Source organism: Armigeres subalbatus, chromosome 3 (genome assembly GCF_024139115.2).
Source record: "Armigeres subalbatus isolate Guangzhou_Male chromosome 3, GZ_Asu_2, whole genome shotgun sequence".
Lineage (NCBI taxonomy): Eukaryota > Metazoa > Arthropoda > Insecta > Diptera > Culicidae > Armigeres > Armigeres subalbatus.
Genome location: NC_085141.1, coordinates 39032032 through 39044650, shown reverse-complemented (window position 1 = coordinate 39044650; position 12619 = coordinate 39032032). Strand labels below are relative to the sequence as shown.

At 39.7% G+C, this 12619-nt stretch overlaps 1 protein-coding gene across 1 annotated transcript in view; it reads left to right on the top strand.

Annotated features, from left to right (window-relative positions):
* The window catches only part of LOC134224474 (eukaryotic translation initiation factor 2 subunit 3-like), a 31055-nt gene extending 19606 nt beyond the window's left edge, over positions 1 to 11449 (top strand). Inside the window, exons 3-4 of the mRNA XM_062703833.1 lie at positions 9987 to 11097; positions 11157 to 11449. Of these exons, the coding sequence (XP_062559817.1) occupies positions 9987 to 11097; positions 11157 to 11214 (1169 nt within the window). The 3' untranslated portion in view covers positions 11215 to 11449. The remainder of the gene's footprint in view (positions 1 to 9986; positions 11098 to 11156) is intronic.
* The last annotated feature ends 1170 nt before the right edge of the window (positions 11450 to 12619 follow it).

Genomic DNA, 12619 nt, shown 5'->3' with positions numbered 1-12619 from the left:
AAAATTTTTAACGGGAAAGTTCAATTGTTGTATAAACCCTAGAATCGACTAAGACAATAAAACGAGATACTAGTTTTGACGGGAAAGGTCAAATGAAAATACAAAAATTTTCTTTTATTGATGCAGATGCCTAATTTAAATAAGTACTTCAGCAGAAATTCGTTCAAACATTGGAATGTAATTTTTAAAAGGTACTGCTTAAAAAACGCAGTTTTTCTAGGAGTATTTTTTTGCGATATTTTCATATAACTCCGGTAATTTTTTTAGCATGAATATTCACACAAAATTTAAGAAACCTTCTGAAGAATTTTCACAAGGATTTTATGAGGAATATGCAGCCTGAAGATGATTACTGCAGCATTTTAAATCCGAAAAGTTATAAAGAAAATTGTGGATGAATTTCTGCAAAAATTCTTGGAGCACTGACCACAGGTACCACTGTAAAAAAATCGCAGCAATGCCATATTGAATTTTTGGAACAATTCTCGGAAGGTTATCCACAGGAATTTACCAAAAAATGTCTGCAGAAGTTTCCAAAGCGATTTCCACAGGAATTCATGAAGGAAGTTCCGAATGTATTTCCGGAATAATTTTTACAGATTCCCTGAGAAATTTCCGCAAAAATTCACTTTGCGATTTTCTCAGAAATTCCTGTAGCGACGATCACAGGAATTTCTTTAAACAATCTTCATTAATTGCGTCTAGATTTTAATGAAAGATTCTCCGGAAGTTTTTACGCAGGAAGTCACAAATCAATGTCTGCGTGAATGACCAAAGCGATTTTTGCAGACAATTTTGGAACGACTTCTGCAAGAGCAGTTGGATTTCTGCAAACATTTCCAGGATAATTTCCGCGAAAATTCCCGGAGTATTCCGTAGAAATTTCCGGGATGAATGTGTGCGAATGATGAGTTTCTGCAGGATTTTTTGTGGGTATTCTCAGAGATTTTAGTTGAAATTCTAGTATAAAAGGACACAGGAATTCTAGCCTGAAAATTACGATAAAAATGTTAGTTGGCGGAATTTCCTGCATGAACTTCTAGACAAACTTGTCACAAGAATTGAAGAAGACTTTCCGCACAAATTCCGGACTAATTTTTGCTGGAGTTGTTTCTTGATACAAATTTAAATTATTGTTTTACAGAAGTTTTGTTTAAATACAAATTTGTACGGTCTAATTGCCTAATCTCAACGCAAGTATGTCTTGTGATAGAAAATTACAAAAAAGCTTCATAATTTGATGCTTGAGAAGAAATTGCGGTTTCATATTTTACGGCAGGTTTATTATTATTTGCCAAGTTTTTCTATAATATATATGATCAAATCTGGCCTGACCATTCCTTGTATATCAATTCATCTCGTATAGTTCGATCAACAAGAAATTTATGTGTAAAAATCCACTGAAAATAATTAAACAAAACATGACCAAACCAGCAACTTATCTAAAAAGCGGTGCTTTTTGAAATAGTTTTGGCTGTTTAGTTTTTGTTCACTTATCTTCAGTACTTCTAGTGATTAAAAGGACCATCTAGAAAAGTTTTTATATAACCTGCGATTTTGTTAGTCCTATTTTCAATTGGATACATACTTGAGTAAAGTTGAAGTTTAAAATAATATTTAATATCAATAATGTTATTAAAAACGAACTTGAAGAGATTATGTTCAGTTAATTGTGATAACCAAAATTGATATTTCACGTATATTTGAGAAGTCAGTTCGCGCGGATTTGGCGCGGAATGGATTTCATGTCACGCGGAAACGGCGCGGATTTGATTTTAGTCGGCGCGGATTTGGCGCGGAAAATATTTCAGGATCTCCGTAACAACCCTGCACCTTGCAAAGCTCCTTGCCGATCGTACTACGTGGTGGTGGTGATGGACCGGGATCATCGACATAGGGATCGACATACACCACCATCGATCGGCGTCGCCGAATACCCACATCGTCAACGAACTTCATTTGGCTTCGGTTCGCCGTAGTTGTTTTCCGTTGTCCAATCGTTATCTGGGAAATATTTTTACAGATACGTTTAAACAAATACGCTTTTAACAATTTAGCCTGATGGCGATTACTATTCTTGTACCATAGAGCATCATTAGCCATCAGTCTATCCAAAGGATTTTTACTGGGCATTTTACCAATACCGTTGTTAGATCCAGAGTTTATTTCACCCTTACGATTATCGCAATTAATTAATGGTACGATTTTATTGTCTTTGTATTTCTTTACATTAATCATATTGATTAACAGTTTAAAAGTATGGACTAAAACTATCTGAGAAGAAATAAATCCTTCCATCGTCACATTGTTTTCAAAATTTATTAAAAATAGTCCAATTAGATCCTCCAGTTTTGCCTTTAAGTATTCTGGGTCAAGTAGAAACATTCTCACTACATCTTTAACTTTACGAACTAGTCTCTTCCCCTTGCCATTCATAGCGGGATTACATGGAAGACTGTCCAAAACCCATATTCCTTGCCTCTCAAAAAAATTCTTGAAATCATGAGGATTTAATAGAGGACCATTACCTGACATTCTGTCTGGAAACCCAAATTTAGCCAAATATGCTAACAGTAGTTTTATCAATTCTTCACATTCATTTTTATTGTTCCTCCGTTCAACTTCCATCCACTTTGAAAAGCCATCAGCGTTCAATAAACAAATGTAATGCTTATAGTAGAAATATTCTTGGTGTATTCTATCAAAAAGTGTTGTGGAAGGAGTACATTTCAAATTATTCAACTGTTTTTGTTGCTCTGCCATAACAGCAGAAGCATCACAAGCACTAACAATCTTTTCCAAATCAGCAACTGACTGCTCCAATGGGAATCGCAAACAAATATCAGCACTATTATCCCTTATTGCATCGGGAACGTCAATAGCTTTCCTATAAATAGGTGTGTCAATTCTTAAAACCAACTCGGCTTCATTACCTTTAATAGGAGTCAAAAAATCTTTAATGAAAACATCAGACAATTTAGTCTTGACATGAATCATTAAATCGTTGTTCTTGTGTATACTTATTCTGTTTCCAGTTACTTGTTTTTCAAAACTATTACGCCAGTTGGGAAAGAAAACATCCAACCAGGTTCTCCCAAATAAAGGAATAAAATCATGATCACTATCCAATACTAGAAGTTTCAATTTTGCCTTTATATTCCGAAATACAACCGAAACAACAACTTCCCCAGCAATTTTCAAACTGGAACCGTTTACCACTATTAAATTTCTAAAACTTTTCTGTAGGGGAACATCGAAATTAGCCAAAAATAGCTTCTTACCAATCACGGAAACGTCGGAGCCACTATCAATCTCCATCTGCACATTGATGCCTTGAATACCCAGTTCTAGTAAACATGGATGACTTTTGCCAATGGAGGAAACATGCATGCACTGTAATTCACCTGGATCCGAATAATCACTTTTGTCTTTCCAACAACTCATCATATTCGACAAATTATCGTCATTTTTCGCACAGGTTTTTTCAAAGTTGATGTTGTTGATCGGACTCCTATTGAATTGTTCCAGCTTCGGGCACCTCCTGCGAACATGTCCTCGAACTCCACAATAGTAGCACACTCGCTGATCAATTGCTGGTTGTTCATCGCTCTTCAGTTCCACCGGATGAACCACTGCATCCAGATACCTTCTTCGCTGTTCCTGGAGCCGCACTTGTCTAACCCGTCCGGTCTGCGAACGATGATTCACACGATTGCTGTACCTATTGTAGGGTTTTGTGTTAGGCTCGTCATCACCTGAAAAATGTCTATAGCCTGCTCGGCTCTTCACTGGACCATGCCTTCGATTTGAATCTGTCATACGTTGAAAAAGGTTACCACAACTTCCAAAAATAGAAGCGATTTGTTCAAAAGAATTATCTTGTGTTAATGTTTTTGCATTAGAAGCAGCTAACTCCCATGTAGATATCATTTTCTCGACTTGAGCTAGATTCAATTTGTCCCCATATTCCGCTAATAACTTTTGTCTCAAGGCGTCATCCGACAAGCCAATGAGAATTCGATCAAGTATGCGATCCTGTTTATTACGTTTAAAGTTGCAATACTCAGCTTGGAGTTTAAGCGAAAAAAGAAAATCAGTGGCTGTTTCACCAGGTTGCTGTACTCGGGACCCAAATTTAAACCGTTGAATCAAAGCTGTATCAGTTTTGTCTAACTTTTGTTTAAGTTTATCAATCAGTTCATCTAACGGTGCATCATCAAGCAACTGTTCACTAAAGTACAAATTTTGAGCCACTTCAAAAGATAATCACCTCCAAGAAGGAACATCTGGTCTTTCTTGTCGGCATCTGCTACTTTATTGACACGAAAATGGTACCCAAGCCGCTTGAACCATGATGCGAAAGATTGTCCCTTACGGTACGGATCGATATTTGGTGCTACGTACGAAATCATTTCTATAACTTTTAAAACCAACCAAAATAATTCAATTTGAATAAAGATTAACCCCAAAATAATTCGGATAAATGTTTCAAATCAATGATACCATAAAAGCACACTAATTAAAAAGATCTTAACTGGTTTCAAAAAATTCACGCACAACTAATTAAAAGCAAAAAACTTCCATTGATCATCAAGAAAAATAAAAAAATCACCAAATAAATATATCAAAACCGTTTCACGTTAGTGTATCCGCCATTCATGCGATAAACAGCATTTTGTCCAATTGTTCTTCTACACAATGCCCTCTTTCACAAACAAATATAATCCAGAGCTAAAACATTAACTTTTTTCTCAAAACTTTCAAATTTCAAATAAAAGAAACAATGTATAATCAAAAAGGACTTACCGCAATACAATAATATCAAACCCGAAAAAATGCTTTGCTCCGGTAGTTTCAGCGGGTTCTAATTCCAGAAGGAAAGGAAAAACTTCCTCTTCGCCGGCAATCGCCACTATTTGGAAAATAAAGAAGAACACTAATTAATCAACCTGATAATTGGTTTCAAAAACCTTTTCACTCTTCCTTTGTTGTTCCAACCCTTTGTTAAAAACGTAAAACAATAGACGTAGTTTTAATTTAGCATACAATTATCACCGGCTAAACATAAAGAAAAGAAAAGTTGATTATTTAATTACATGAAAAAATCTTTTTCACAACTTTTTTCTCCGTGTTTTGTTGTTTGGTTTATTGTTTCAATGAAAGAAAACACTATCGCACACCACAAAATGGTGTTTACGAGAACTAAAACGTGCTACCACTAGTTTTCGCCGTCTTCACAATCCCGTTTTACTTTACCTATACCTTTTTTCCGGAACGTTCCCGTCTGATTTATTCCGTATCTCTGCCACCTGCTCTGCAACCAATACTTTGTTGCTGCTGAAGATTTTCTCGCCGCCGCCGAATGGCAACGACACTATCTTCACTGTTAAAGTCCGTCCGGCAATGTCGCACCGGGAACAGCACAGCTTTTAACACACGCACTGCACTTGAACCGTTTTCCTCGTCGCCAATGAAATGTACGGGAAACAAAGCAGAAGGCAAACGGTAAAGGATGATCAGAAGGCGGACACTCGCGGAAAGGCAAATCAACTTTAAGGTGATTATACAATCAAGCCATGTGGTGAATTTCAAATTCACCACACGGTTTTCTACTCCTATTATCAAAAGTTAAAATCTAGCGTAATAATTTTCGTACAATGCTGAAATTAAAGTCGATTGTTTAGCATGAGTAAACAAACGATCTACGGATGTTTCATCCCCATGGGCGTTGTGGTTCTCTCAATTCATGCTCTTGAAAAATCACTAGAAAAAGCACGTGGTTTCCATAATGGCCGATTTGTGGCTTTGATGTATAACCACCTTAATTAGTTTTAGGTAGATTTCGGAGCTGTTCGGAAAGAAGTGTATCTCAGTTGATGTCTGGATAACGAAAGAGACCGACAGTCGTCGGTCTGTTTATTTTATGCATTCTTTGGCAAATCGATAACTATAAAATAGTTTATAGCGTATACACGCTGAAATTGGTTTACTCCAATTAAGGTACATATTAGATACACCTATGAATGGCGTATTGTAGAGCTACATAATCGTCGGTCTTGGGCGATGTTCCTCCAGTTTCCCCAAACGTTTAGGGTCCCCAGTTCCGATTCTACCACGTGCAGCCAGCGTGTTCGTGGCCTTCCACGAAGTCGCTGGCCTCTATTTGGTTCTCTGTTGAATATTGTTTTCGCTATTCTTCCGACATTCGCGCTAAGTGACCAACCCACTGAAGTTTACCGTATTTTATAGGATTCACAATATTTTCTTCTTTGTATACTTGATACAGCTCATGATTCATGCGTCTGGGCCACACACCATTTTCTAGTTTCCCTCCGAGTATTGTACGCAGCACTTTTCGCTCGAAAATCCCGAAAGCTCTCCGGTTCACCTCTTTTAACGTCCATGCATTATATCTAAATCTACAGACCTGAATAACAATTGTTAAAGGTCTTAAATAAACAAAAAAAAAAAAAAAAAGAACGTCCATGCTTCATGTCCATAAAGGGCCACTGGTAAAATCAGAGTTTTGTATAGAGCAAATTTCGTTTCCGTCTGCATGTTGCGGGACCTAAGCTAATTACATAATCCGTAGTAACCCCTATTCTTACCCCCTATTCTAACCCCCAATTTCTTCAACAACTTCAAACACATCCCCAACAAGCACTACCTCTGCACCAACACCACTAGGTCTTCCTCTATCGCTACCTGCCACCATGTACTAGCCCAGCAGCATATGCGACCGTGTGATGATAGTACCGTTCCTCTGCACGTCAGATCTCCTAAAAGTGCCCTCAACAATAAACTCGAAAGTACATCACCTTGCTTCAATCCGTCTAAGATAACAAACTAGGTTGACACTTCGTCTGCAATCCGAATACTTGATTTCGAGCCCTCCAGCGTTGCACGTATCAGTCTTATCAGTTTCGCCGGAAAAACATATTCGGACATTATTTGTCACATCTCATTTTTTTTTCACTGAATCGTTGAATTCGTTGCTCACTTGCCGATGGTAAGTCTGCAAGTTGTTCTCCCGGAATTTATCAAGGAACATCTGATCCGTCGACTATCGGCCCTCACGGAAACCTGCCTGATATTCGCCAACGAAGGACTCCTTAGTCCTCAAGCGGTCTCAGCCTCTTAAACAAGATAGGGGTCGTACACTTATTACGTAAGCAATTTTTCTGAGTTTTTTGACCCCCCCTCCCCCCCTGTAAGATCTTTTTCATACACATGAATTTTTCTTTATATGGAGCGTAAGATATTGCCCGACCCCCCCCCCCCCCATAAGTGCTGACGTAATATGTGTACAGCCCCATACGCGACAGAATCTTGTACACCAAATTCAGAAAGGTGATTCCTCTGTATTTTGTTTTTTTTTTTTCATTTCGTTTATTTGAAAGGCTCAGTCGTGTATAACACTTTGCGGAGCCACAAGCGCGACTGTTTGTTTTGCTTGCATTTTATGTCCTTTACGGCGTTCTAAAAGTATCGAACATACCTTTCTCAGATGCGAGTCTGACTTGCATTCGAAGCACTTCAAATTCAGTCCATCGATTCAGTATATGCGTCCCTTCATATTTCGAAAATACACCACCTCAGGAATCACCTTTTCTATCTCGATGTAGATGCCACGAGCTCCGGTATACATATCAAGCTGATATTCAACCGAAAAACGGTCTCGAACTGTGCGCTTCACTTTCCGAACTTTGCCATCACAGATGACAAATCAGTATCAGGGATTTCCGGTGGCAAGTCGAAAATCCTCACATATCTAGTATTGGCACCAGCTACCGACATCTGAACTACCACCTTTTCTTCATTGGTGTAGAAGAAAGGTAATGAAAAATCGTTGTTCTCCAAAGTAAATTTCATCGCTTCTTCGGATTTAAATCGAATGAAGACAGACTTCTCATCGGAGATCTTATATGCTGTCTCCATCATGCGTTGATCACCTTTTAACGATTTCACGAATCGAACCATATCAGCCAGAGTTGGTTGAATGGCATTGTTTGGAAATATAAATGCCAGTGTGTTTTAAACCGCCACGTCGCACGACTTTGTAACCGCTAGGTACAAACAGAACGTACGCTAGAAACAGCACCGATAACAAGTCTACGAGTTGAAAAACGCGTCTAGACACAGTGAGCTGTGATCGTTCAATCAGTGTTCCCTCTGTAATTGGCACACTCTAGTTTGTGTCCTTTCTTATGCTACGTTTAGACAAGGCAAGTGAATTGAGCAAGTCGCTTGAATCGACCGCGAACTGAACGTGTAAACACCTTAATTCAATTCACTTGAACGAAAAGAAAGTTGAACATGTTCAACTTTTGGCAAGTCAATTGAATTCAACTGAGTTGTTCAATTCACTTGCCCTGTCAAAACGTAGCATTATAGATTGGGCATATGAGGCCATCCAACCAGCCGGCAAGCAGTTCTTCATCCTCCCATATTTTCTGGATAATGTGGTGGATCGGTTGATGCAGCTGCTCACTTTCGTGTTTGAGAAGCTCGACCGGGATCTCGTACTTCCCAGCAGTTTTACTGTTTTTCATCTTGTTTAGCGCCTTCCTTACCTCGTTGGTGGTTCCACAGCTTGACCGTAAAGCGTTGGTGCGTCTACAGCTTGACCGTTGTTGACTATATCCATCCTGCTCCTTAATACACCTTCATTTTCACCACCATGCAATTGTTGTCTCTTACAGTATTCCCCTCTCGGTCATTGCACATGGCGGGCACGCGAGCAGTCTTATGCCGCGTGCCATTGATGTTCTCCTGCGCTTCAGCTTTCACACTCTCTTCGTGCTGCCTTTTTTCTGCGGTGGATTGGTTTCTCTTCTGCCCTTGCTAAACTGTACCGCTCTCTCTTGGAACGGGTACGAGGAACTAGCATTCGACTCCTAGCAGCGTTTTTCTCGTCCGTCACTCGCTGGCACTCCTCATCAAACCAACCATTTCGTTGTCGTCGCATTGCAGTGCCTAACACTTCCTGCGCTGTTGTAGTCACGGCTTCGCTTCGTCTCCACTCGGATGTTGCCAGGTGTGTTCTCAGGTGTTGCCATGTTGCGGATATTCTTATGTGCTTAATAGGTACTGCTGATTGCCATCTCTCGAGCAGCAGCAAAGGTCACAAGTCGCATACCATTATCATTGGTAGCGAAATGAAGGCTTTCCGTACCAAAGACAGGGCGGAAAAAGCTTTCTCTTCCTATCTGCGCATTTGCATCCTCGCTGACAATCTTTCCTTCGTGTGTTGGGCACTCTCCCGTAGGCCTTATCAAGGCTCTCATAGAACTCATCCTTCACGTCATTAGGCTTATCGTTCGTTGGGGCATAGAACAGGCTATAGTTGAAGAATTTGCCCTTCATTTTCAACACGCAACGGTAAATTACCTTTACGATCATAATAATTTACTTGGCATAAGACGAGTTTGCACTATGCCATTTAATTCCACTACTTTATTGTACCTTTGACAAATACGTATTTCGACCTCAACAGTAAGGTCGTCTTCAGTGTCTCGTACTTGACTCGATTTAAGGCTCAAAAAATTTTTCTTTATAAGTCGAGGTAAGCCAAGTCAAGTGCGAAACACTGAAGACGGCCTCACAGTTGAATTCGAAACACGTTTCTGTAAAGATAACAAAACATAGTGGAGTTAAATGGAGCCTGGAGAGTAGTAAACTCGTCTTATACAGTTGAAGACATTCCACTAAAAGAGCTTTAAAAATGTTTCCATTTTTTTTGCTATGAAGATTGCTTTTTGAAATGTTGCTTTTTGCGCATATATGTTAGCGCCTTAATTTTGTAATTTGTTCATTTTATTGGACACGAAAACCTGTTAATGTGACACTTTGTATCAGGGCAAAGATGATACGGTGGGTAGAAAACCAGCCACTGGCATGTGATTCATTGCTAAGTGTCCCTACAGTCAATTCCAACAACAATAAGTTTCAAATTTGTTTTCATCATTCCCCTTACCCATCCGCAGGATACGCCAACGCTAAGATCTACAGATGCGACAACCCTAAGTGCTTACGTCCGACCTGCTACACATCAGGTGGCTCAAACAAGGATGATAGCTTCCCGTGCTACAGACCGGCCTGCAATGGTCGATTCCAGCTGGTGCGCCACGTAAGCTTTGTCGATTGTCCCGGTCACGACATTCTCATGGCTACGATGTTGAACGGTGCCGCCGTTATGGACGCCGCCTTGTTGCTGATCGCCGGTAATGAATCTTGCCCGCAGCCACAAACCTCGGAACACTTGGCTGCCATTGAGATCATGAAACTGAAGCACATTATCATCCTGCAAAACAAGATCGACTTGGTGAAGGACACTCAAGCAAAGGAACAGCACGAACAAATCGTGAAGTTCGTACAAGGCACGGTTGCGGAGGGCGCTCCCATCATTCCCATTTCTGCGCAGCTTAAATACAACATTGAAGTGTTGTGTGAATATATTACCAAGAAGATCCCGATTCCGCCGAGAAACTTCACATCGGCTCCTCGGTTGATTGTTATTCGATCGTTCGATGTTAACAAACCCGGATGCGAAGTGAAGGACTTGAAGGGTGGTGTTGCCGGTGGTTCGATTTTGCGCGGTGTTTTAACCGTTGGTCAAGAAATTGAAGTCCGGCCGGGTTTGGTTAGTAAAGATGCGGATGGAAAGTTAACCTGTCAGCCAATCTTTTCCAAAATTGTATCACTGTATGCTGAGCAGAACGACCTGCAGTTTGCTGTGCCCGGGGGTCTTATTGGAGTGGGTACTAAGATTGAACCGACTTTATGCCGCGCCGATCGTTTGGTTGGACAGGTTCTTGGCGCTGTCGGCGCTCTGCCGAAGATCTTCGTTGAGTTGGAAGTTTCGTATTACTTGTTGAAGCGGTTACTTGGGGTTCGCACAGAGGGTGACAAGAAGGGCGCCAAGGTGCAGAAACTGACGAGGAACGAGATGCTGCTGGTCAACATCGGTTCTCTTAGCACGGGTGGCCGTGTGGTCGCTTCCAAAGCGGATTTGGCCAAAATAGCTTTGACGAATCCTGTGTGTACGGAGAAAGACGAAAAGATTGCACTGAGCAGACGTGTAGAGAAACATTGGCGGTAAGATGGCGAAAATATTTTGAAGATGTGAAATGTGTTAATCTTTCTTTCTATTGCAGTTTGATTGGATGGGGACAGATTCGAGGTGGCACCACTATTGATCCTATCAAAAAGTAAGCAATTAGTGGAACAGTATAGAAACAAGAGACAAAAGGACACACAAGAAGAGTCGGACAACACATTCATATATAAATCTACGGGCCGTTATTTAATCAAACAGTAGGAAGTGCCGAAGTAACAATTTAACATAGCAATCAACATAGAAAAGTTGTAACGAAAGGCAGAAGGGTGAGTTCATTGAGTATGCGCGTTCTGTATAATCTTCTGATTGATATATACAACCAATTTAGAATCCATCGTGTTCTTGCAATTGGTAGAACTGAAAAGAACACCAAAGTTTCTCATAATGACAAATATTTGTCAAATTTATCCGGGTATCTATCAGACTGATTAAAGGCTAACCTGGATCTACCCATATTTATTTGAAAGCGACCTAGATTCAGCAGAACCGTAGTTACTCTCGTTTGAGTTTGGATACCTTTACACAAATCTGGGTACCCGAACATGTGAAAAAATCTGAATAACGGAAACCCAAATTGTTTTGCTCCATAAATTTGTTTGGTGTGATTCAAATATAACGACCACTACTTTTTGAGATTTTAAAACCCCCCTCTGTTACGCTTTTGTGTATACCTAGTATATGTACTGTCACAATATCTTAGGCTCTCCCTTCATAACTTCATATTTGAGCTACCGCTTCTCGTCAATAAAATACTACTGAGGAGGTACCATATTTAGCGCATTTAAGAAAATTTTGAAACAAAATCATGGCTATTAAGAAACAATAATCCAATAATTATGAATAGGGTTTCTTATTTAATTGAAATTTATGACAAGGAGCAACTTTTTCTGAATTTTGTGGGCCGCGTCATACTGCAATAGGGTTCAACTCTAGCTAGAGCTATTCTTGCCGAACATCGTTTGAAAAAGCTTTTCCGGCATAACCCAAGTCTCTTCGGCATATGCAATATTTTTCTCAATCTCTCAACATTTTATTCTCATTCCCTCTCTCGGGACGGTAGAAAATGCGACAGATGGTATTATACATAATAATTTTTACGGGCTTGGGGGGAAAGACGGCTTTGGCAGGTTTTGTTCTATTATTGTCAGGGGGTTTTTGTCGACCAAATTTTATGAAATTTGGCCACAATATTCTTTGATATGCAAAGAACTTTTAGGCCAAATTTGAGGATAGTCAGTCATAAAAAAGCCCCTGCCAATAATAGAACAAAACCTAAGCCGTCATTCCCCCTATGCACTCATCCAAATTCCTTTCAATAAAAAAGAAAAAAAAAAATTTCCACTTTTTGAAATCGAGATAATTATAAATAACATGATAGCGTCAACGTATTAGACAGTTTCCCTATTAAAGATGAAGGATTATTTCTATACTAAAATAAGACTCCGGGCGTTTTGGCAGCATGGTATGGCTAGAAGTTCTTGGGCCGAGGTGGTTTTTTAT